General features: G+C 37.4%; 1 protein-coding gene across 7 annotated transcripts in view; it reads left to right on the forward strand.

The window, feature by feature from the left end:
- CCSER1 (coiled-coil serine rich protein 1) overlaps positions 1 to 25,760 on the forward strand; it is a 1,457,637-nt gene that overhangs the window by 931,715 nt on the left and 500,162 nt on the right. For all 7 annotated transcript variants that reach the window (XM_004039129.4, XM_055385645.2, XM_055385646.2 and 4 more), the window contains exon 10: positions 17,050 to 17,094. In XM_004039129.4, coding sequence (XP_004039177.3) covers positions 17,050 to 17,094 — 45 coding nt within the window. The remainder of the gene's footprint in view (positions 1 to 17,049; positions 17,095 to 25,760) is intronic.

A 25,760-nucleotide genomic window follows, 5' to 3' on the forward strand; every position in this document is an offset into this window, starting at 1 on the left:
GGCCAGGCATGGTGGCTCATGCCTGTAATCCCAGCACTTTGGGAGGCTGAAGCAGGTGGATCACCTGAGGTCAGGAGTTTGAGACCAGCCTGGCAAAATCCTGTCTTTACAAAAAATACAAAAATTAGCTGGGTGTGGTGGCATGTACCTGTAATCCCAGCTACTAGAGAGGCTGAGGCAGGAGAATTGCTTGAAACCAGGAGGCAGAGGTTGCAGTGAGCTGAGATCACGCCACTGCACTCCAGCCTAGGAGATAGAGCGAGACATCATCTCAAAAACAATAAATAAAATAAAAAATAAAAAATAAAATTTTGATTTTCTAAAAGACAAGAAAATTCTAGAATTTTATAGCCAATAGAGATATTCAAGATTACCTAGTTCAATTTATTAATTTTCCTGAAAAAGAAATGTAGTCTCAGAGTTTTTGGTGAATAACCCAAGGTTAGCGAGAGAAAAGAAACAATTTATTCATTTCACTTTTTTTTTCTGAATGAATTTGAATGGTTAATATTATACTCAATATATTAGTGGCATGTTTATGTTAAAAAGGGTAAATAAATATCATTTTATAGTAATTATAGAGATTTATTCATTCAGTTCATTTCATTAATATTAGTTTAGTATCTACTAAGTGCCAGACACTGTTCTAAGTACTGGGGATATAAAGTTTTACCAGACGGACATACTGTCATGGACTTTACGTTCTGGTGAAAAGAATAGTCAGTACACAAAATAATAAATACATTAATATGAAAAATATTTTCCAGTGTTAAATACTGAGCAGAAAATTAAAATTGAGTGATATGACAATAAGCAACTTGATGTCTATTTTAGAATCAATGCTCATGAAAGTCCTTTGACACAGGAAATTTAAACTGAGATTTGAAGGGCAAAGGGATAACCCCATGACCTTGGGAAGGTTGTGGGGAGAGATCATTAAAAGAACGGAACAGCTGGTACAGAATCTCTTGAGTAGAAAAGATTCAGAAACCCATTGAATGCCATTTAGAATTTATTGTGTATAATCATATATAATTTTACCACTTTAAATGTGTTGTTCTCAATTTATAATATAGAGTCAGGCTTTCTTAAGTAAACCTTTTTTAATTTTTTTTTTTCTGATAAATAGTCTTGCTCTGTCACCCAGGCTGGAGTGCAGTGGTGCCATCTCAGCTCACTACAAGCTCCGCCTCCCGAGTTCATGCCATTCTCCTGCCTCAGCCTCCCAAGTAGCTGGGATTACAGGTGCCCACCACCACACCTGGCTAAATTTTTTGTATTTTTAGTAGAGATGGGGTTTCACCATGTTGACCAGACTGTTTAGAACTCTTAACCTTGTGATCTGCCTGCCTTGGCCTCCCAAAGTGCTGGGATTACAGGCATGAGTGCCCAGGACCTTCTTTAATTTTAAAACATTATGTTAAAACTAAATCATTACTCTCAGTATTGTGCTACTTCTAATCCATCCTCTTTATTTTAGTTGAACTCAGTTTATATTTCTAAACATTGCAAGTTAGTTTAGTTTTCACCCTGAAATAACCATTATCTTGATAGAATGGGGACACTGTCCTGTCAAGAATTGTGCTCTTTGGCAGGGGTCCCTAACCCCCAGGCCACGGACCATGCTTGTCCATGACCTGTTAAGAACCAGGCTGCCCAGCTGGAGGTGACCAGTAGGCAAATGAGCATTACTGCCTGACATCTGCCTCCTGTGAGATCAGTGGCTGCATTAGATTCTTATGGGAGCACAAACCCTATTGTGAACTGTGCATGCAAGGGATCTTGGTTGGGCACTCCTTATGAGAATCTAATGCCTGATGATCTGAGGTTGAAAAATTTCATCCCAAAACCATCCTCACCCCCAGCGGTGGAAAAAATGCCTTCCACAAAACCAGTTCCAGGTGCCAAAAAGGTTGGGAACTGCCGCTCTACAAGAGAGTCTGGTATTAACAATTTTAAAAAATAAAGTCTTTGTCACTGATTATTGTTTAGCATTTAATAGAAAAACATGATGGCACACTCTCTGTGGTGTTGTAGATAGTGTGATAAGAAAATGCTGACTCTCTTAAAATTATAGAAGAAATACTAGATTTTTGTTGGCTTAACTTTAATAAGAATAAATAAATTTATATGATCTCCAAAGTGAACACTACTGATATTACTTATGGATCTAAATTAATATAGTACAAATTTGGTAAAACTATTTAGATACATGGATGATTAGAAAAGTAAATATTCCATTCATTTTGCAAATATTTAAGTACTTATTTAGAACCTAGCATCATGTACCAAGCACTGTTTGAGCAACTGGTATAATTTAGAAACATAAAAACAAAGATCCCTGTCTTTGAGATACTTTTATTCTAACATGGAAAGATGATAACACACAATAATAATAAATTTATACAGTGTGTTAAAATGTTTTAAGGGTGCCAGAAGTGAAGTAGGCAGAAGATTGTAATATTAAATAGAGTGGTAAAAGTAGTGCTCACTGAGAAGGTGAGATACAAAGACTTGATAAGCCATGGGAGTTGGCTATGCAGATATCTAGGTGAAGAGAGTTCCAGGCAAGATGAACATCTAGTCCAAAGGCCTATGGTGGAAGAATGCTTGGCATGTTAAGAACTATCAAGAGAGTCATAATGTTGCAATGGATTGATGGGTTTGGTGTATAGAGAGAAGGGGGCAGACATAATAGACAGATTCATATGCAAATAATCATAATCTAGCTATTAATACTCTCTTTTTACCTATTTGAGTGCATTCTCTCTTTTTATGATCTACGGTACAAATATGAAACGTAGCTTACTAGATAGACTGATTCAATAAGCTTAGTATCTCATCAAATAATTTTTCAAATAGCAAAATAATTGCCTTATGATGTGACATGTCACACATTAAGTGCTAGTCCAGTTCTTACATATTTAAATTCACGGTTAGACTGTTTACCACCATGATTGCATGCTAAATCAACATGCCTTTCATTGACAATATTTAGAGTTACTTGTTTTCTGAAAGGGTGTCTTTGACTTCCTATTTAAGGATTAGATTACCAATCAGAATTGTTAGAAATAATACCCCATAAAGTTTATATTGGTGATTAGTCTCATATCTGAACTGGAAAACACCATCACAAACAACCACTCAGGTATGAGCATCAGACATGCTATAAGTAATCTAGTTTCAGGATAAACTCTACTGTATGAAACCTCATAAAATATGATGACCCAAGTCCCTGGAGCAGAAGGAATTTAACTTATGCAATGTACCAAGATGAGAACTGCTAGAAAACTGGGGGGCATGGAAGTGCTAATCTAGTTTAATATTTTAGTTAGCCTTAAGCAACAATAATCACAGACACACTCTATGAAATGTTATTTGTGCCCATACAGTAACATTAATTTTCTTTTAATCTTTGTCTGCCTCAGGAAATATTTCAGTTGAATTTCACATTTTTTCCCAAGGAATCAGGGCTTCTGGAATTCAACGTCATTTACTTAACTTTTTTTCCCCACAGTTATTTTCAAATCTAAGTGAATTCAAAACCAATCATTTATTATTTTGCATTTACTTCTTCAGTTGGTAAAAATGACATGGTTTAGATTGATCTCTTGAACATTAATATAGTTCTGGAATTAGGCTTACTCATTTAATAGGTTACTCAATCACTGATTTGCTAAACACGTATCGAATTCATGTCAGTTAGTTATCAACACACATAAAAATAAAGTATTAGTTACTTTTGGAGGTAGTATGTGTAATAGTTCCAAAAGTAGCTCTGTAATGAGATACTCTGGGCTCAGTATTCAACTCTGCTTTCTTTGATCTGTATATCCTTAGGAAAGTTAATTAACCTCTCCTTCCCTCAATTTTTCTATGGCAAAATGGGGATTAGTAATGGTAACATATTATAATTGTGAGGTATAAAAAAAGTATATAAAATGATATAAAAATAATCCATGTAACATGTACTGCATAATGCCTGGCACCTAGTCAGACTCAAAATGTAAATATTTCTGTTACATACATATGTGTATATTTAGAAGTATCCTGTGGTATGGTTACAATATTGCTTAAGATAATAAGTGAGAATTTTCCATTTTTACAAAGACAGAACCTTAAAAGTGAAGAATGGTTAAGTGCCTGAAAATAATGACATATATTCTTTTTTTAAATGGGACGTGAACAATTCAAAGCTTCCAGTGAATGGCTTATTACAGTATAGACTTTCAAAGATGAATAGGATTAATTTAGAAAGGAGGGAAGAAAAAATATAGTTTGATAAATTTTGACATTTGGCTGTTCTTTGTATTTCAATAGATTTTAGCCCAAATCATGATAAACTCCATAACATTTTCAAACATGTGCTTTAGAAATCCCTCTGTGACTTAAATTTCAACATAGCCTAGGGGGAGAATATTTTTTCAATAAACGGCTAAAAAAGAGATAAAAGAATTACAAATCTTTAAACTATGTTTATTAACTTAAAAGGAAGACTGGATTTATGTGTAAGAATGAATTAGTGCAGTTTTTAAGTAGGTTAAGTTGCCTTAGGAAACGTTCTGTGTTTCTAAGTCAATTCTGTAAACCTATGACACTCCTCGATATTATCACTTACAAAACGAATCCTAAGTAAGACTAACATTAGAAGTCCATATATGCAACAAAATATTTTTATCAACAATATAACTGGAAATTGAAACTGAATCAAAAATTTACACAACAAACTGATAGAGTAAAATACAGATATGTAAGTTAAAAAAATCAGAAATTACGGAACCTTAAATAAGGCTGACAATAGGTGTGTAAGCTGTGTTCAAAGTTTTTGGAATTTTTTAACTTCTTGAGTAGTTTAATTAGTTTCACTGAGAGGCCATACAAGACAGAAAGACACAGAGTAAGAACCTGTAAAAGGACCAATATACCTGTCTTAAAATTAAAACATAATACAGATACTAGATTTTACCACTCTGCAGAGATCATCCATTACAACTCTCTATATCCTCCTCCCGATAATCATCAATTTTTTACCAGGCAAGCAAAGACCCAGAGACTTAAACAATATCCTTATCATCCAACAATGTGTTTCTGTCACTAATATGATGCTGCCATATAATAAATGTGGCAGTGAAAACCAAGCAGGCCAGAAGTGTTTTACGACTCTTGTCGTTCTTTGGGCCACATGCTGTAGCTGCAACGTGAAACTAACAATAGCAAGAACTAATAAGGAGTTGCATTTTATTTTGTCTAAAGAGATCAGTTCAAAAACAAAACAGAATAACTGGTAGATCATTTTCATTTCAGCCCAATGGGGGAAGAACTATTTTGCAATATAACATGTAATAAGGCTATGGTCAGAATTAAATTAATCCAGGTAAAACACTTGGAATGGTGCTTGGTACATAGAGAACACGCAACAAATATTAGTTATTTTTATAACTGAAATAGTAATGAGTCTTTTATTTAGATAATGCCAATAAGGGCAGCAACATCTTATGCCACTAACATCAGTGCATGTTGCAGTTAACGATGGAGTGGGCACTGTGCTGCGTTTTATAAAGATTCTTTCATTTATACTATAAATTATTTCAATTTTATAGCTGTGGAACCTGGCCCATGAAATGGTTAAGGAATGCTCTAGAAGTTATACAGTTTTTAAGACTATGATTTATGATAGAACTGCTGAAACAATTTGTTGAAATAAAGATAATTCTGGATTAGGGACCCAGTGGCCAGAGTTCGAGTCCCCAAACTGACACTTATAAATTAAGTTCCCTGGCTGCAAGCCTCCTCATCTATAAAATGAAGAGGTTGAGCTACAGTTATTTAAAGTTCCTTCTAGCTCTTTCCTGTGCCTTCACGGCTAAAGCTAAATGTTAAAAAGTCACACAGTTACTTGAAGCCTTTTAAAAATTATTATTTTATTCAGTTAAATCATGGCTACTTTCTACATTTTAAGAGAAACTATCACAATGAAATCTCTGAAGGTCTAGAAATAAAATATTTATTCCATCTGTCCAATCTATATTTTTTCAATCAGAAAAAATAAATCAACCAAATCTAGGGATATTAGTGATTTCTGCCTTTTTGTTTACAGGGAAGCAGGAGAAATCCTTATGACATGATAGAAGTTTTACAAGGGTTTCTAATCATTATGAAGGGGTAGATCTCTTCCCTCACCTCCCTGTGTACCTTAGACAAAGTGGGTCTGTATGCCAGCGCAGTTACCAGGGGTGTTCATGCAGTTACTAGAATGCAAGAGAAATTTGGTAGGAAGTTCTATTTTTTTTTTTCCAGTTAATAGCCTTTCTCCCTTCCTGCTGTACTAAACCATCTTAATTTAGCACACCGCAGAACATTTGCTTTAGGGTAATTTTTTTCCTACCTACAATTTATAACATTTTGGTTTTGTCTCATGATTAATTTTGATCAATGCAGAGATTTCATATTCTATAGTGAGAAATATGTATACTGAGGGAAATGAACTTTTTCCAACCACATCCCCCAGAGTATTTTTAAATATGCTTTGCTCAAGACATGCTAGGTAATTTATATGGTTGAAGAATAACAAAGTGGATTTTAAATCAATTAAAATTCTGTGAATCTTATATTAATATTAAGAATCAACCCATATGCATACATATATATGAATAATTTGACTGTTCGTGTGTACATCAAGTCTTTTGAAGAGTCGGACAAATTGTCTCAGTGAATAGAACTAAAACATATTCTTCTTTCTGAAGTATTTTAATATGTGTTTTAGTGGAAATTATATAAAAGTATAAAAATGCAAAGGATTTTTTTATTGTGTGGTATATATAAGTGAACACAAATAAAGGTGTTTGGGTTATTTTAGATTAATACTTATTTTGAAAGTATCCCTTGTGCTAAACGTTATTTCTTAGTTAGTTGGGGTGATATTACAGTATGATTTTTTTTAAAGCAAATCAACCAAATTACTGTCAATAAGAGTCAGTAAAAATCAAGATTGTGCATGTTTCCTAGCAGAGGTTGTAAGTCACAGTTGATACTTCCCTAACAGTTTTCCACATTCAAGCCACCTGACCTTCCAACTTGAAGATAGTCTTGCTCTAGTACTCAGAGTAATTTCTGCTATCAGTTAAGGCTTGGCATCTCCCAGATCATAGAATTAATGAATCTTACTATACCTTACTTCTCCTTTGAAACACAATCTTGTCTAAAGCCCTAGTATCATATGGAAAATCCTCTTAAGCCATTATTTTTTGCCCACACAGCTCTCAAATTCTTGTCATCAGATATACTGCTTCAGGTTTTCAACCTGAATCTTGGTCTGTCAATAATCTAGTGCCTAAATTACTACCAAGCTTTTTACGTTGTTTATACAGTACCTCTTATCTACTCTGGCAAGCTTGCCTTTCAGTCCATATTCCAACCATGCAGTTTTGTTTTTTTTTTTCACTAAATGCTTATTCCCAGCTTCTTTTAATCACTGTGTTGCTTTGAAGAATCATGGTGATTCATAAATGAGTTTCATGTTACAATAAATTTGTATTGAAAAGTATGTAATACATTAAACATTTTGACTGATGGAAGTTTAAAGCAATTTGACTAAGGATGAAAGGATGAACTTGGTATTGAGGCTCTTAAAATATTGGTTTAAGTTTTATTTTATGCTTACTAGATCTGGAACTTAGTCACATAATTTAAATTTTGTAAACTTTAATTTCCTCCTTTGAAAAAATAAGCTAAAATAATATTTACCTTGACTTCTGTTTCTATTCATGAAGGAGTTAGATCTGTAAGTCTTGTCTTCCAGCTTTCATTGCTAGAAAACTGGACTAAATACATAGAAAGGCTATGATCTTCAAGAGAAGGGAAACAAATGAAGAGATCATTCCAACACTGGAATTTCTGACTGGAGGCAATTTTTAGACCATGGTACATGGTACATGGAGGAACAGCCTAAACATAACTTCATGGTATTCAAATTTTGTAGTTGAGGAGATAAGATCTGAGTTTAGAGAGAACAAAGGAGCTAGAATTTGTGGGGCAGGTTACCAGAAAGGAGGGAAATACACAAAGAGCTCTAGAAATCTGCATAGGGCCTCCCCAGAATATTTGTTTGAATAGCAATCTACACATACATAATGTGAAATTCCACATGACCAGGCAAAGAACAACTGCGAGAAAAGAATAATTAGAGTGAACTGTCAGTAGAATTCCCAGGGGTCTCACAGTTCTGGTAATCTTTGATTTCCCATCAACCAGAATAGGGAACCGCCATTAAATACAAAGGGTATTCAGTAGAGAGCACAGAGGGACCAAGCCTTAAGAACAGGGATAAATTAACACTAAAGACTACTTCAGACTCACCCTAAAAAATGTTTATTGCAAGTCTCAGAGGAATCAGTATCATTCACAGGTAACTTAACTGCCTGCCAGGAGAAATTCTACATCTAAATCAATACATCTAAATGTAACACTAAATAAAATAAAATTTATAATATCTGGCAACCAATAAAAAACTACTGGACATGAGAAAAAATAGTAAAATGTGACTCAGATCAGGAGAAAATTCAGTCAACAGAAACAGACCTGGAAATGACAGATAATGAAGTTAACAGAAAAAGTTTAAAACACTATTGCACAGTGTGAATGATGCAGAAGACGGGTGATTTCTGCATTTCCAACTGAGGTACCAGGTTCATCTCACTGGGGCTTGCCAGACAAGTGGGTGCAGCCCACAGAGCAGAGTGGGGGCATCACCTCACCTGGGAAGCACAAGAGGTCAGGGAATTACCTTTCCTAGTAAAGGGAAGCCCTGACAGAAGGCACCTGGAAAATTGGGACATTCCCACCCCAATACTGTGCTTTTCCAATGGTCTTAGCAAACAGCACACCAGGAGATTATATCCCACACATGGTTCAGAGGGCCCCATGGCCACGGAGCCTCACTAATTGCTAGCACAGCAGTCTGACATAGAACTGCAAGGTGGCAGCGAGGCTGGTGGAGGGGCATCTGCCATTGCTGAGGCTTGAGTAGGTAAACAAAGCAGCCAGGGAAGCTCGAACTGGGTGGACCCCACCACAGCTCAAGGAGGCTTGCCTGCCTCTGTAGACTCCACCTCTAGGGGCAGGGCATAGCCGAACAAAAGGCAGCAGAAACTTCTGCAGACTTAAATGTCCCTGTCTGGCAACTTTGAAAAGAATAGTGGTTCTTCCAGCACAGAGTTTGGGATCTGAGAACACACAGACTGCCTCCTCAAGTGTGTTCCTGACCCCTGAGTAGCCTAAATGGGAGACACCTCCCAGTAGGGGCCTCCTAACACCTCATAAGTCTGGGTGCCCCTCTGAGACGAAGCTTCCAGAGGAAGGATTAGGCAGCAACATTTGCTGTTCTGCAGCCTCCGCTGGTGATACCCAGGCAAACAGGGTCTGGAGTGGACTTCCAGCAAACTCCAACAGACCTGCAGCTGAAGGTCCTGTTAGAAGGAAAAGTAACAAACAGAAAGGACATCCACACAAAAACCCCATCTGTACGTCACCATCATCAAAGACCAAAGGTAGATAAAACCACAAAGATGTGGAGAAACCAGAGCAGAAAAGCTGAAAATTCTAAAACTCAAAAGCCTCTTCTCCTCCAAAGGAATGCAGCTCCTCGCCAGCAATGGAACAAAGCTGGACAGAGAATGACTTTGACGAGTCGAGAGAAGAAGGCTTCAGAAGACTGGTAATAACAAACTTCTCTGAGCTAAAGGAGGATGTACGAACCCATCGCAAGAAGCTAAAAACCTTGAAAACAGAGTAAACAAATGGCAAACTAGAAAAAAACAGTGTAGAGAAGTCCTTAAATGACCTGATGGAGCTGAAAACCATGGCACAAGAACTACGTGATGAATGCACAAGCTTCAAAAGCAGATTTGATCAAATGGAAGAAAGGGTATCAGTGATTGAAGATCAAATGAATGAAATGTAGCGAGAAGAGAAGTTTAGAGAAAAAAGAGTAAAAAGAAATGAACAAAACCTCCAAGAAATATGGGACTATGTGAAAAGACCAAATCTACATCTGACTGATGTACCTGAAAGTGATGGGGAGAATGGAACCAAGTTGGAAAACACTCTTCAGGATATCATCCAGGAGAACTTCCCCAACATAGCGAGGCAGGCCAACATTCAAATTCAGGAAATACAGAGAATGCCACAAAGATACTCCTCGAGAAGAGCAAATCCAAGACACATAATTGTCAGATTTACCAAAGTTGAAACAAAGGAAAAAACGTTAAGGGCAGCCAGACAGGTCAGGTAACTCACAAAGGGAAGCCCATCAGACTAACAGCAGATCTCTCAGCAGAAACTCTACACACCAGAAGAGAGTAGGGGTCAATATTCAACATTCTTAAAGAAAAGAATTTTCAACCAAGAATTTCATATTCAGCCAAACTAAGCTTCATAAGGGAAGGAGAAATAAAATCTTTTACAGACAAGCAAATGCTGAGAGATTTTGTCACCATCAGGCCTGCCTTACAAGAGCTCCGGAAGGAAGTACTAAACATGGAAAGGAACATCTGGTACCAGCCACTGCAAAAACATGCCAAATAAGACCATCAATACTAGGAAGAAGTTGCATCAACTAATGAGCAAAAGAACCAGCTAACATCATAATGACAGGATCAAATTCACACATAACATATGAATCTTAAATGTAAATGGGCTAAATGCTCCAATTAAAAGACACAGACTGGCAAATTGGATACGGTCAAGACCCATCAGTGTGCTGTATTCAGGAGACCCATCTCAGATGCAGAGACATATATAGGCTCAAAATAAAGGGATGCAGGAAGATCAACCAAGCAAATGGAGAACAAAACAAAGCAGGGGTTGCAATCCTAGTCTCTGATAAAACAGACTTTAAACCAACAAAGATCAAAAGAGTCAAAGAAGACCATTACATAATGGCAAAGGGATCAATTCAACAAGAAGAGCTAACTATTCTAAATTTATAGGCACCCAATACAGGAGCACCCACATTCATAAAGCAAGCCTTGAGAGACCTAAAAAGAGACTTAGACTCCCACACAATAATAATGGCAGACTTTAACAACCCCCTGTCAACATTAGACAGATCAACAAGACAGAAAGTTAATAAGGATATCCAGGAATTGAACTCAGCTCTGCACCAAGCAGACCTCATAGACATCTACAGAACTCTCCACCCCAAACCAACAGAACATACATTCTTCTAAGCACCACATCACACTTGTTCCAAAATTGACCACATAGTCAGAAATAAAGCATTCCTCAGCAAATGTAAAAGAACAGAAATTGTAACAAACTGTCTCTCAGACAACAGGGCAATCAAACTAGAACTCAGGATTAAGAAACTCACTCAAAACCACTCAACTACATGGAAACTGAACAACCTGCTCCTGAATGACTACTGGGTATATAAAGAAATGAAGGCAGAAATAAACATGCTCTTTGAAACCAATGAGAACAAAGACACAACATACCAGAATCTCTGGGACACATTTAAAACAGTGTGTAAAGGGAAATTTATAGCACTAAATGCCCACAAGAGAAAGCAGGGAATACCTAAAATCGACAGCCTAACATCACAATAAAAAGAACTAGAAAGCAAGAGCAAACACATTCAAAAGCTAGCAGAAAGCAAGAAATAACTAAGATCAGAGCAGAAGTGAAGGAGATAGAGACACAAAAAACCCTTCAAAAAATCAATGAATCCTGGAGCTGGTTTTCTGAAAAGATCAACAAAATTGATAGACCACTAGCAAGACTAATACAGAAGAAAAAAGAGAAGAATCAAATAGATACAATAAAAAATGATAAAGGGGATATCACCACCGATCCCACAGAAATACAAACTACCATCAGAGAATACTATAAACACCTCTATGCAAATAAACCAGAAAATCTAGAAGAAATGGATAAATTCCTGGACACATACACCCTCCCAAGACTAAAGCAGGAAGAAGTTGAATCCCCATAACAGGTACTGAAATTGAGGCAATAATTAATAGCCTACCAACCAAAAGAAGTCCAGGACCAGACGGATTCACAGCCAAATTCTACCCAGAGGTACAAAGAGGAGCTGGTTCCATGCCTTCTGAAATTATTCCAATCAATAGAAAAAGAGGGAATCCTCCCTAACTCATTTTATGAGGCCAACATCATCCTGATACCAAAGCCTGGCAGAGACACAACAAAAAAAGGGAGTTTTAGACCAATATCCCTGATGAACATCGATGCAAAAATCCTCAATAAAATACTGGCAAACCGAATTAGGCAGCAAATCAAAAAGCTTATCCACCACGATCAAGTTGGCTTCATCCCTGGGATGCAAGGCTGGTTCAACATATACAAATTGATAAACGTAATCCATCATGTAAACAGAACCAAAGACAAAAACCACATGATTATCTCAATAGATGCAGAAAAGGCCTTCGATGAATAAAATTCAACAGCCCTTCATGCTAAAAACTCTCAATAAATTAGGTATTGATGGGACATATCTCAAAATAATAAGAGCTATTTATGACAAACCCACAGCCAATATCATGCCGAATGGGCAAAAACTGGAAGCATTCCCTTTGAAAACTGGCACAAAACAGGGATGCCCTCTCTTACCACTCCTATTCAACATAGTGTTGGAAGTTCTGGCCAGGGCAATCAGGCAAGAGAAAGAAATAAAGGGTATTCGATTAGGAAAAGAGGAAGTCAAATTGTCCCTGTTTGCAGATGACATGATTGTATATTTAGAAAACCCCATCATCTGAGCCCAAAATCTCCTTAAGTTGATAAGCAACTTCAGCAAAGTCTCAGGGTACAAAATCAATGTGCAAAAATCACAAGCATTCCTCTACACCAATAAGAGACAAACAGAGAGCCAAATCATGAGTAAACTCCCATTCAAAATTGCTACAAAGAGAATAAAATACCTAGGAATCCAACTTACAAGGGATGTGAAGGACATCTTCAAGGAGAACTACAAACTACTGCTCAGTGAAATTAAAGAGGACACAAACAAATGGAAGAACATTCCATGCTCATGGATAGGAAGAATCAATATTGTGAAAATGGCCATACTGCCCAAGGTAATTTATAGATTCAATGCCATCCCCATCAAGGTACCAATGTCTTTCTTCACAGAAGTGGAAAAAAACTACTTTAAAGTTCATGTGGAACCAAAAAAGAGCCTGCATTGCCAAGACAATCCTAAGCCAAAAGAACAAAGTTGGAGGCATCACACTACCTGACTTCAAACTATACTACAAGGCTACAGTAACCAAAACGGCATGGTACTGGTACCAAAACAGAGATATAGACCAATGGAACAGAAAAGAGCCCTTGGAAATAATACCACACATCTACAACCATCTGATCTTTGACAAACCTGAAAAAAACAAGCAATGGGGAAAGGATTCCCTATTTAATAAATGGTGCTGCAAAAACTGGCTAGCCATATGTAGAAAGCTGAAACTGGATCCCTTCCTTACACCTATGCAAAAATTAATTCAAGATGGATTAAAGACTTAAATGTCAGACCTAAAACCATTAAAACCCTAGAAGAAAACCTAGGCAATACCATTCAGGACATAGGCATGAGCAAGGACTTCGTGACTAAAACACCAAAAGCAATGGTAACAGAAGCCAAAATAGACAAATGGGATCTAATTAAACTAAAGAACTTCTGCACAGCAAAGGAAACTACCATCAGAGTGAATAGGCAACCTACAGAATGGGAGAAAATTTTTACAATATACCCATCTGACAAAGGGCTAATATCCAGAATCTACAAAGAACTTAAACAAATTTACAAGAAAAAATCAAACAACCCCATCAAAAAGTGGGTGAAGGATATGAACAGACACTTCTAAAAAGAAGACATTTATGCAGCCAAAAGACACATGAAAAAATGCTCATCATCACTGGCCATCAGAGAAATGCAAATCAAAACCACAATGAGATACCATCTCACACCAGTTAGAATGACGATCATTAAAAAGTCAGGAAACTACAGATGCTGGAGAGGATGTGGAGAAATAGGAACACTTCTACACTATTGGTGGGACTGTAAACTGGTTCAACCATTGTGGAAGACAGTGTGGAGATTCCTCAAGGATCTAGAACTAGAAATACCATTTGACCCAGCCATCCCATTACTGGGCATATACTCAAAATATTATAAATCATGCTGCTATACAGACACATGCACACGTATGTTTATTGTGGCACTATTCACAATAGCAAAGACTTGGAACCAACCCAAATGTCCATCAATGATAGACTGGATTAAGAAAATGTGGCACATATATACCATGGAATACTATGCAGCCATCAAAAATGATGAGTTCATGTCCTTTGTAGGGACATGGATGAAGCTGGAAACCATCCTTCTGAGCAAACTATGGCAAGGACAGAAAACCAAACACCTCATGTTCTGACTCATAGCGGGGAATTGAACAATGAGAACACACAGACACAGGGTGGGGAACATCACACACAGGAGCCTGCCAGGGGGTTGGCGGGGGGAAGGATAGCATTAGGAGATATACCTAATGTAAATGATGAGTTAATGGGTGCAGCACACCAACATGGCACATGTATACATATGTAACAAATCTGCATGTTGCACACATGTACCCTAGAACTTAACGTAAAATAAAGTAAAATGAAATAAAATAAAAACAAAAAAACTATTTCAAATAAAAATGTCAAGGATTTAATGAGAAGTATAAATAGAAGTATAATATGAGAGAAATAGATAGTAAAATAATATCAAAATTAAACTTCCAGAAATGAAAACTAAGATACCTGAAATAAAAATTTCACTGAATGGGATTAAAAGCAGATAAGACACTGCAGAAGAAAAGATCAATGAACTTGAAGGTGTAACAATAGAAAACATACAAAATACCAAGAGAAAAGGAGGTTTTACAAAAGTAAACAGTGTCAGTGATTTTGGTGACATTAACAAGTCATTTAATATATAATTTGAGTTCCAGAATTAGATGGTAGGAAAATTGAGGGTCAGAAAAACTGTTTAAAGATGTAAGGCCAATGTTTTCCCCACAAGCTTTATGAAAACAATACTCCCATGATCTCGACTCACTGTAACCTCTGCCTTCTGGATTCAGGCTATTCTCCTGCCTCAGCCTCCCGAGTAGCTGGGATTATGGGCGCCCGCCACCACACCCAGCTACTTTTTTTTGTATTTTTAGTAGAGACAGGGTTTCCCTATTTGGCCAGGCTGGTCTCGAGCTCCTGACCTCAAGTGATCCACCTGCCTGTGCCTCCCAAAGTGTAGAGATTACAGGCATGAGCCACCATACCCAGCCTCAAATTGATCTTATATTTAACTAATTATACATGTGTAATAATGATAAAAATGAGAGGAGGCAGAAGAGAAGACAGTAATTACTATTTTGGGATATGCTGTTCCTGGTCCTTTGCTAAATGCTGTTACATATAATATCTCATTTAATCTTCCTAGCAAATACATTTGATAGCTACTCTATTATCATTTTTCAATCACAAAAGATGAAATTGAGAGATATTATGTAATTTGTTAAAGGGCATAGAGAAGAAAGTGACAAACCAGAGATTTAAAATTATGTCAGTCTGAATTCAAAAGCATCCCATTATACTATCTCCCAGATGCAAAAATCTATAAGCATGAATACTACTTCAGAGTTTACTTTTAGCATAAACTTTACATTTAAGAAATGTTCTAATTTTTTGTTTTGTATTCTTTGTCACATATAATTTAGCCTCTTTAAACTGTTCTATAAATTTAGATAATTTTCTGTAATCAGAAAACAGGCTACCACCTATATACAAAAATAAATGGTGTGCCATGTTGATCCTAGAACATTTTCTAGGGTCAAGAGAGTAGTAAAGCTACTGTTTAAAATAAAATGGTTTAGTTAATATGTATGTTCATGTGTTTTTAGCTAAACAATCAAGAAATGATGATGAAGAGATAACATGTTTGGAAAAAACCCTGAAAATTTTTTAAACATAAATGCTGTAGCCAAATGAAAAAAAAGTTATCATGTAACTATGAAATACTTAACTACAATATTGCACTCCCAGCATTATTATTGTTGCTACTTAATGGAATAACAACAGTAATAGTATCTTCTTAAATTCAAATTCCTAAATATAAAGCTAGAAACATAATAGGTCTAGTGCATCTTTACTACAGGACACTTTTTTTTTTAACCTTATACATTGACAGTGCAATGTATGTGATAAATGCATTGGTAATGCAAATATATAATTATTATTATGTGCTATTCAAATTTTCATCAAAAATAGATAAATACTTTGACTTTAATCAAAATTCTTAATGATAGTGTGAACATTTTTAAATTTGTGTTCTCCAAAGCATTGTTAAATAATTTATCAGATTAGAGCAAAAGTAATTGTAGTTTTTGCCATTACTTTTAATGACAAAATTGACTTGCTAAGAAAAAGAATAACTCTTTCTTCTTTTAATTAAGTATAGTGCTTATTAGGAACTTAAAGTGGATCCTTCTTTTATATTGTGGAGATCAGGTATGCTAATTGAAGACAGAGAAAGCCCTTTGACAGGAAATAAAATCCTGAATATTTTATAGATAATCAGCAGTACTGCAAGGGCTTCTGCTGTCTTTTATCAATCTGACTTTGGGCGCTGAGATCTGCCGGTAGGTGAACTAGAGTAGGAGCTTACCATCATAGAATATACTGTACATACTAGTTCAAGTTTAAACATCTTTGGTTTCAACAAAGGGTAGGCAATCATTGCTTAAAATAGATGTATTAACATTTTATTTTTACTTATGATGTAGGGGTCAGCAGGAAATGCATTGGGACTACATTTGAAGACTTACTTAGCTACACACACATAGACACATACACACACATGAGATAGTCATCTATATTCAGATCTTCTTTGTTACGAATAAGTGAATTATTTCCTTTATTTCAAAATTATTGCACTAGTATGAATTATTATTTAATTCTTCGTTGCCAATAATAATATACTTTGCTTTTCTTTTTCAGGGTTTAAACTTGAAAAGACTAGAGACAGTACAAGGAGGGAGAGAGGTAAGAATGTTTAAAGAAGAGGGGTGGGAAAAAGAGGAAACATGGCTATGGTGTTGCAGTGATGTGGTGATGGTGATTGACGATAATTACGTTGATAATGGAAATGGAGATGCATTGAAGAGAATGTTGTATGCATATGGCTCTGTTCATTCTGCCAAAGCATATTTTACATGTTTATGTAAATGTGTTATTTGTGCTTGTTCCTCTGAAGCTAAAGGAAATGTTGTTTCTCTGATTAGGCAAGCATTGTTTCTGTTATAATGGATTTCTGTAGCAGCAGGTCCTTTCACAGGGGGCAGAAACATTACAATGCAATTTTTAAAACTGACTTACTGAGAAGTTAGCAAAATTCTAACAATGCAAATATTTTATGATATTTGGGATTCTTCATTTTCCTGTCAAAGGCTTTTGGCATATGCTACTAGGTTGGTATGCATTATTAGAGAGTATGAAGTTGCTCTGGAAAAGCTAGTAATTTTAAAACTAACTGAATGTGAAGACTTAACATCACTTAATTTTTTTTTCCCTGCTAAATGTATAAATGCTGTACTTAACTCTGTGATTCAGTTGCTGGGAGGTGTGGGAAGGGTGGAATATTTAATTCAGTAAATCAAAACATTCTCACTGCACAAAAAAAATCATTTTTGATGATACTTATATTGCAATTTTTGTACAAAAGTGAAGATATTTTGTTCTATACAAATGAGGAAAAAAATCTTACTGTCCTCTCCATTTGTAGCTTCCTTTCTGTATAAACAGATTTCTTCCCTATAGTGGTGCTTGCCAGCTTTCCTTTATGTTTTAATTCCAGTTGCATGATTTTAGTATTTGACATTTTAGTTCCTAGTGAATTTGTCATTTAAGGTCTCTTTCCATTTTCTCAGATGTTTTCCATCCAGAAAAATCTATTTAGGAACACATAAAGTTGGTTCACATTGATGGAAGAGCTAGATGAGGTGAAACATAGATAAATCTTTAGATATTTTTCATGTTGTAGGAGAGCAAGATGATAAGAATATGGTCATCAGTATGACTGGGGAAAAAAGGCACTTCATAAGGAAGATCTCAGAACCTTTTACAGCTTTGTGAGAATGACTGCTTTCATTCAGATGTAACCAAAATGGATATACTTATAGAAAGAACTAAACTGATCACCTCCTAAAGTGAAAGTTTTCATCTGAGCAGTACTGCTACAATTTATTTCTGCTGATTTAGTGCCTTTAGGGACATACTGAATGGAGTTACTTGGCTTCTCCTTGCTGCTTCCTGGTCTAATAGCAACTGTGTGTCAAAAGAAGGAAAACTGAAATCCATATATCCGTACAATGGCATTGCTAAATGGAGGCAAAATTCTGCATTTGTTTTAGTAAGATTTTTATAGTTTTTATTGTTATTTTTAAATGCATAATGATTGGGTTTTATTGAAAGAGTGGCTCTTAAATCATATTGCTTATTTTTCTAATGTCCTTTGATTTTATTTTTATTATAAGTATACTTATAAGTAAGGAACATGGTAAAAATGTGTTTAAATTAATTTTAGATGTATATTGTTCTCAAAACTATTTTGTGATTTTTGTGAAGGTCAAAATTGTAATAATTTACAATTTAATGTATACATCTCCATAGAAGGGACAACACTGATTTTGGCCTTCTCCCTCAGGGTAGTGGAATAATTGTAAAAAACTAAGATCATCAAATTAACCATAATCCAGTAATGTCTTCTCCACTTGACATCTCTAATTCGTGACCAGAAAGTAAATGTCAGCTATTAAAATTCAAAACAACTACTTAACTTCCACTTAGGGCAGCACTGGGTTACTTAGGCATATTTCTATTCAATATAACTACTTACCTTAACTTTCCCTGTGACTAAGAGGCCTAGTATGTTCTAAGATAAGAAACTTCAGGGAGGTATAAGACAATTAGGTGAAGTATGTTGTAAAAACTGTTCTTTTCAAGTCTCAATGGTAGGTGACCTGTAAACAAAGAGTACAATTACTATGTTAAGGACCTTGTGATCTCACTTGCTTAAGAAATGGGATGTGTATGTATCTAATTTCCATTTGTTATGTTCTAGGATGTGTGTGCATAACAAGATGTACAATGTAATTCTGATTATGTTAAATTGAAATGTGAGGGTTTAGAAAACTCTTACTCCAAATGATTTCTTAGAATTTCTCATTGTAATGCTATTATGATTGATAAATGACAATAATTGCTTATTATGATGAATTAATTTCTTAGTTCAAATGACAGCTATTCCCCATAGGTGTTGATGGATACAATATCAAGGGCTTATTACCAAATATTTATAAGAAGATTTAAGAAGTGTCATTTAAAATGTTCTATTTACTTATTGAAGTAATGAAAACAGAGTATTCATAGAAAATGAAGTAGACAGTAATATGCTATTTAGCTAAGTGGTAAATACCATTAAAAAACAAATTGCCAGACAGGAAGGCTAGATTTGAAACTATATGCTGTATAAAAATATAAATTAAGGAGAAGTGATTAAAATGTAAATTACTTTTCTGAAGGAAATAGAGATAGGTAACACCTAAATTGCTAAATTGTGAAATATATGAAAATAGTTATTAGCTGTATAAAATAACTCCAGTTATATTGGTATTTTTGCATTTTTATACATGCATATTGTGTATACAATTTGAGGGGGCTGATTATAATAGATAATAAAAAGCTTGTTTAAAAAGGGAGATTAGTAGAATGCTATACAAAATGTGATTGTTTAACAGATATTTCTAACTAATTATAAACAATTTTCTTGCATCCAGTGGGATTTTGGAACTCATAGAAAAACCTCAGTGAAATTCACTGGGTAAGACACATAGATAAGTCATTTTTTTTCATTAAGTGTGGATAATACTAAGTTACTGTAATTTTTCTTAAAAGACTTTAAAATACCTTTGTTATTTTAGGTAGTTTTTTTATTTTCCAAAGGCCAGTTTTTGTTTAAGTATTAAAGCTTCTGTGTGTGCCTGTAGCAGGACGAGCCATGGACAAAACCCCACAGACACCGAGATAGTGAAGGAAGTAGCTTTTAATCAGCTGGAAGCATCAGCAGACTAGCATCTTAAAATCCGAGCTTGTTGAGTGCACAATTTCTGTCCCTTTTGAGGGCTCATAACACTGAAGATTTTACATGAAAGGGCCGTGATTGATTGAACAATCTAGGCGGTATGTGACAGGGGCTGCAAGCACCAGCAATCAGAGTGAAACAGAACAGAATGAGAAGCTTCAGAGTGTCCTTCCATACAATGTCTGGAGTCTGTGGATAATATCAGTTGCTAGGTCATGGGTTGAATTTTAACTATCAGGCTAAGGTCAGGCAGGCCCAGGCCTGGTTTTGGGTCTGGTGCCTGGCTCTGGGCTGCCTGCCTTTGTTTCACTTCCTTGTTTCTTCTTAAAGCAGGTACTGAGTATAAAACAATATAAAACAATATGGGGGGATCTCTTTCTCTCTTCTTTCATTTCCCCCCTTTGAGACTCTCACTCATTTTATTAGTGGGAATTCTCACTTTCATTTTCACTACTTATGTCTTCCCGTGCAATAGATTGATAGTGATTCATATAATATACTTGTGCTGAAGCATTCTGGTGAACTAAGGTAATGATGAAGCTTTTTATCATTTGAAGAAGTACAGGTAGCAAACAAGGGAGTAGTAAGCAGGTTCCTATTACTATTATAACTCCTATGATAAGAGTTTTAAATCCTCCTATTGCTGGGAACCAATTTCCAAACATGGCCCCAGGATCAAATCCGTGCCACACTTGCATGGGTACATGTGCCAGTTTTGTTATATCTTTAAATATGTCTTCAACTACTTGCCCTTGATCATCTATGTGGAAACAGAAATTAGTAAGGTTAAATTTTCCACAAACTCCTCCTTCAGCTGCTAGCAAGTAGTTGAGAACTAGTCTATTTTGGTAGATAGTATTCCTTATCTGAGTCTCTTGCCGGGCAAGAACCGTCAAGACTTGACAGGTTTTATTAGTAATAATTTCTAAAACAGCTTGCAACCGTATGATTCAGTTGAGCATGAAGATGGGGGTCTGATATCCCCATGAGCCATCTTGTGCCCAAGTGGTGGGTCCACAGTATTGTATAATTCTTTCAGGGGGCCATTCATTATCTTTCCAGTTACCTATGGCTATGCTTCGTTTTTCACGGGAAGCATAGACAGGGAATCCTAGGAGTTTGTCTGTTTTTATGGGCAGTAGGAAGAAAGGTGGTTTAATAGTGCCAATTACACAGCTACCTGTCCACTGATCAGGTGGCTTAGCATAGGCTCTATGTCCACATATCCAGTATAACCTGTTGGCGGCAGTCCAGTCCCGGTGGAATTCTGGATGGGCCCAAACAGTCTGCAATTTTGGAAATTTACTGAATGGATTTCTTTCTGTGTAATTGGAACTCCACCATGTAACTGATTTTGTGGTACCATTATACAGTTTTTGTCCAAGACACCTAAGCCTTGCTACAGGATGAGTGAATTCTTTTCCTTCTCTAGCTATGCAATATTGTCCAATAATTGAGGCTTTTAGAACCCAGAAATTGTCAGGGTGGTCCTTTTGGGCTGGGAATTCATCAGGAACTGGGTCTGTAGGAACTGATTCTTGGGCTTCCCATGGCCATTGATCTCCTGTTACAGTTCCTCCACAAACATAACATTAAGTGACTTAGACACTGAGCTACATGCTCGGCTAATTGCAAAAACAAATTTCTAGTTTTTCCTGGAATTTCAGGTACTGGCACATTTAGTTCATCATAGAAAGTCTGAAATACTGGCTCTGGAGAGCATTTTCGAATCTCTCCTTTTATTAAAATATTTACCTCAGGGTCTAGTCCTTTTCCATCAATGCCTGGAGATACGTATTCTCCTTTTCTCCATTTTGGGTCTGAGGGGTTTGTGATTACTAATTCTTAAAGGTTGCAGCTTCCACTCATGCAGGAGGGGCTTCCTTTCCCTTTTTGGAGCCAAACAGGATCTTCTTCCTCCTTTTCCCAAGTAGCCCAAATGACACATGACCAGTACCCACATTTTTTTCCACACAATCCTAATTCATGACAGATGTACTTATTTTCGGTCATGTATCTTTTTTCCCAATTAAAAGAGCCACATCCTGCTCCTAGCTTATTTCTATTAATGACAGCACAAGCATCAAATTATAAGATTATGCGTTTGGGCACCCCTTTTTCTTCTGTTCTGGCTAATACTTTACTTGTATCATTTATGAGTCCTCACTAGTCTTCAGTTCTTAATCTGATTTCAAAAACTATGGAAATTGGAGGTTCAGAGGGGTCATAGCACACATCGGGCTGGTCACTTCCTGGATTACAGACTTTGTACTGAGTGTTATTATACAAACATGTTCCTTTTGGAATTACTAGGCATTCATAATAACTATAGAACAAAAAAATTGTCTTAACGTGTTGTCCTACCTCAGTGACCTGATATATGCACTGAAAGCAGTCCTCTGTGTGGGAAGAAGCAGTGGAAGCTTTTACCACACAAGTCCATGTTATAAGGAAAATAAGTCCCACGACTATTTTCCTCATCCTTCAGCCATGCGTAGACCAGTCAGCTTCCGGGTGTGACTGGAGCAGGGCTTGTCGTCCTCCTCAGGGTTACTTTGCAGGGATTGTCTAGGCTTGGTTTGGCCTCCCAGGTTCCAGTGGCTGCGGGCTTTACGTGGCTGTGGTGAATCCAGGCTGGAATTCCTTCTACCTTCACAGCTGTGGGAGTGGTCAGGATAACGGTCTGGGGTCCCTTCCACTGTGGCCGTAAGGGAGCTACATTTCAGTCCTTGATCCACACACGGTCACCTGGAGAAAAAGGGTGAACTGGGGAGAATAAGCTGACTGGGCACCTCTCATTTACCCAAGTTGAGGTTGTCTGGGTAATTTTCCCCCAAGGCCTGTAACTGTCTCTGCAATTCAATTTCATCCAACTCTTGGGGAGTACCTGGAAGTCCTCGCAGTATAGTAGGAGGCCTATGATATAATGTTTCATAAGGGGAGTATCCTGTTTTCTTAGAGGGGGTGCACCTAATTTTAAATAATACCATAGGAAGGGCCTGTATCCATTTTAATCCTGTCTCTTGACATACTTTCCCTAAACTATTTTTGATAGTCCGATTCATTTGCTCCACCTTTCTGGAACTGTGAGGTTGGTAGGCGGCATGTAGCTTCCAAGTGAGTCCCAATACCTTTGCTGTCCTCTGTACTAAGTCAGCCACAAATGCCGGCCCATTTTCTGAGCCAATCCGTAGAGGCAGTCCAAACCTAGGGATGAGATCTCAAAGAAGCACATGGGTTACTTCATGAGCTTTTTCAGTTCATGTTGGATAAGCCTCTACCCACCCAGAGTAAGTACACACTAGAACCAGTAAATACTTGTTACCTCTGCATTTGGGCATCTCTGTGAAGTCCACTTGAAGATCTTCAAAGGCAGCTGCTCCATAGGCTTGTATGCCAGGAGGAACAGAGGGGCCTTGCTTTGCATTGTGCTGTCGACAGGTAACACATTGCTGTGCTACTGTTTTAGCAAGAGCTGGCAAGTGTGAGATGTAGAAATACTGGCTGAACAGCTTTTCAAGTGACTCCTGGCCTAAATGGGTAGTTTCATGTACAGCCAGCATGACTGCAGCTCCTAGCAGCTGTGGCACAGCTATTCTTCCATCTGGTAACTTTATCCACCGTTCTTTTATTGTTTGTCCTCCCTCTGCCTGAAGAAAGTCTTTTTCCTCTTTAGAATAAGTAGGCACCAGATCAGGTGTTTGAGGGAGTAGGGGGGCTGTGACTGATGCCCGGTAAGGAGTAGATGCTGCTTTTCCTGCCTCTGTGTCTGCTCAGGAGTTTCCTTAGCTCACTGAGGTGGAAGCTCACTGGTGTCCCTTGCAATGCATGACTGCCACCTTTTGGGATTTCCATACTGCCTCTAATAATTGCAGAATTTCTTGTTGATATTTTATGTCCTTTCCCCTGAATTTAACAGGCCTTTTTCTTTATATAATGCTCCATATACTTGAATGGTTAGAAAGGCATATCAAGAGTCAGTATAAATGTTTACAGTCTTACCTTCACTAAGTTCTAGAGCCCGAGTTAAAGCAATGAGTTCTTCCTTCTGGGCTGAAGTGCCCTGAGGCAATGGTTTGGCTTCAATAACATCATCCAAAGTTACCACCGCATATCCTGCACATCTTTCTCCTCGTGGATTGATGAAGCTGCTCCCATCCACGTATAACTCCCAGTCCACTGATGCCAATGGCTGGTCTCGAAGATCGAGTCTGCTAGAATAGACTGAGTCCAACACTTCCACACAGTTATGTTCGACAGGGCTGTCTGATACTGGGAGTAAGGTTGCAGGATTCAGAGCGTTACAGACCTCAATGGTTATGCGGGGGTTTTCACATAGCAAGCTTTGGTACTTGGTTAATCTAGCATTTGTTAGCCCATGGTGTCCTTTGGTATTTGTTAAAGTCACCACCACATGGGGGACCTTTATACTTAAGTTTTGCCCAAGGGTTAGCTTGTCTGCTTCTTATGCTAACAGGGCTATAGCTGCCAGGGCTCTCAGACATGGAGGTCAGCCTTTTGAAGCTCTGTCTAGCTGTTTTGAGAGGTAGGCCACTGGTCTTGGCCAGGGCCCCACAGTTTGGGTTAAAACTCCAACTGCCATTTTTTCTCTTTCTGACACATAGAGTGTAAAGGGCTTTGTCAAATCTGGTAGTCCTAAGGCTGGGGCTGACATAAGTTTTTCCTTAAACTTGCAAAAGTCTTGTTGTTGCAGAGGTCCCCATTCAAAAGGCTCCCAGTCGCCCCCCTTTGTAACCCCATACAGTGGTTTGGCTAGCACTGCAAAGTTTGGAATCCATAATCTGCAAAACCCCACAGATCCTAGAAATTCCCTTACTTGCCTTCTGGTTTTAGGTTCCGGTAAGCTGCAGATGACCTGCTTTCTTTCTGACCTTAGGCTGTGCTTCTCTTTCCGAATAGTGAATCCCAGGTAGCGTACCTGCTGTCTGCAGTTCTGAGCTTTCTTCTTGGACATCTTATACTCACAGTCCTCCAGGTGTCGAAGCAGGGCATCCGTCCCTTTTGCATACCCATCTACCATGGAGTGTCCTAGCAGAAGATTGTCCACATACCAGAGCAAGACACAGCCTAGGTCTTTAGCAGGAAACTTCTGGAGGTCTCGAGCCAACACTCCCCCAAAGATGGTGGGCTAATTTTTAAACCCCTGGGGAAGCCGAGTCCAAGTGTACTGAGTAGTAACACCTGACCCCGGATCTTCCCACTGAAAGGCAAACAGCTTTTGGCTCTCAGGAGCTAGTCTGATGCTAAAGAAGGCATCCTTCAAGTCCAGACAAGTGAACCAGCTGTCCTCAGCTGGCAGCAATCCTAACAGTGTGTAAGGGTTAGGAACTGTTGGGTGCAGAGTCACTGTAGTTTGGTTAACCAAGCGTAAGTCCTGTACAGGTCGATAGTCCTTTGTCCCTGGCTTGGGGACAGGTAGGAGGGGGGTGTTCCATGGAGACTGGCAAGGAACTATAATTCCAAAAGCTTTCAAGCATTTAAGATGAACCTGTATTCCTTCAAGAGCTTCTCTGGGAACTGGATACTGCTTTTGTCTAATTGGCTGAGC

The sequence above is a fragment of the Gorilla gorilla genome, chromosome 3, assembly GCF_029281585.2.
Source record: "Gorilla gorilla gorilla isolate KB3781 chromosome 3, NHGRI_mGorGor1-v2.1_pri, whole genome shotgun sequence".
Lineage (NCBI taxonomy): Eukaryota > Metazoa > Chordata > Mammalia > Primates > Hominidae > Gorilla > Gorilla gorilla.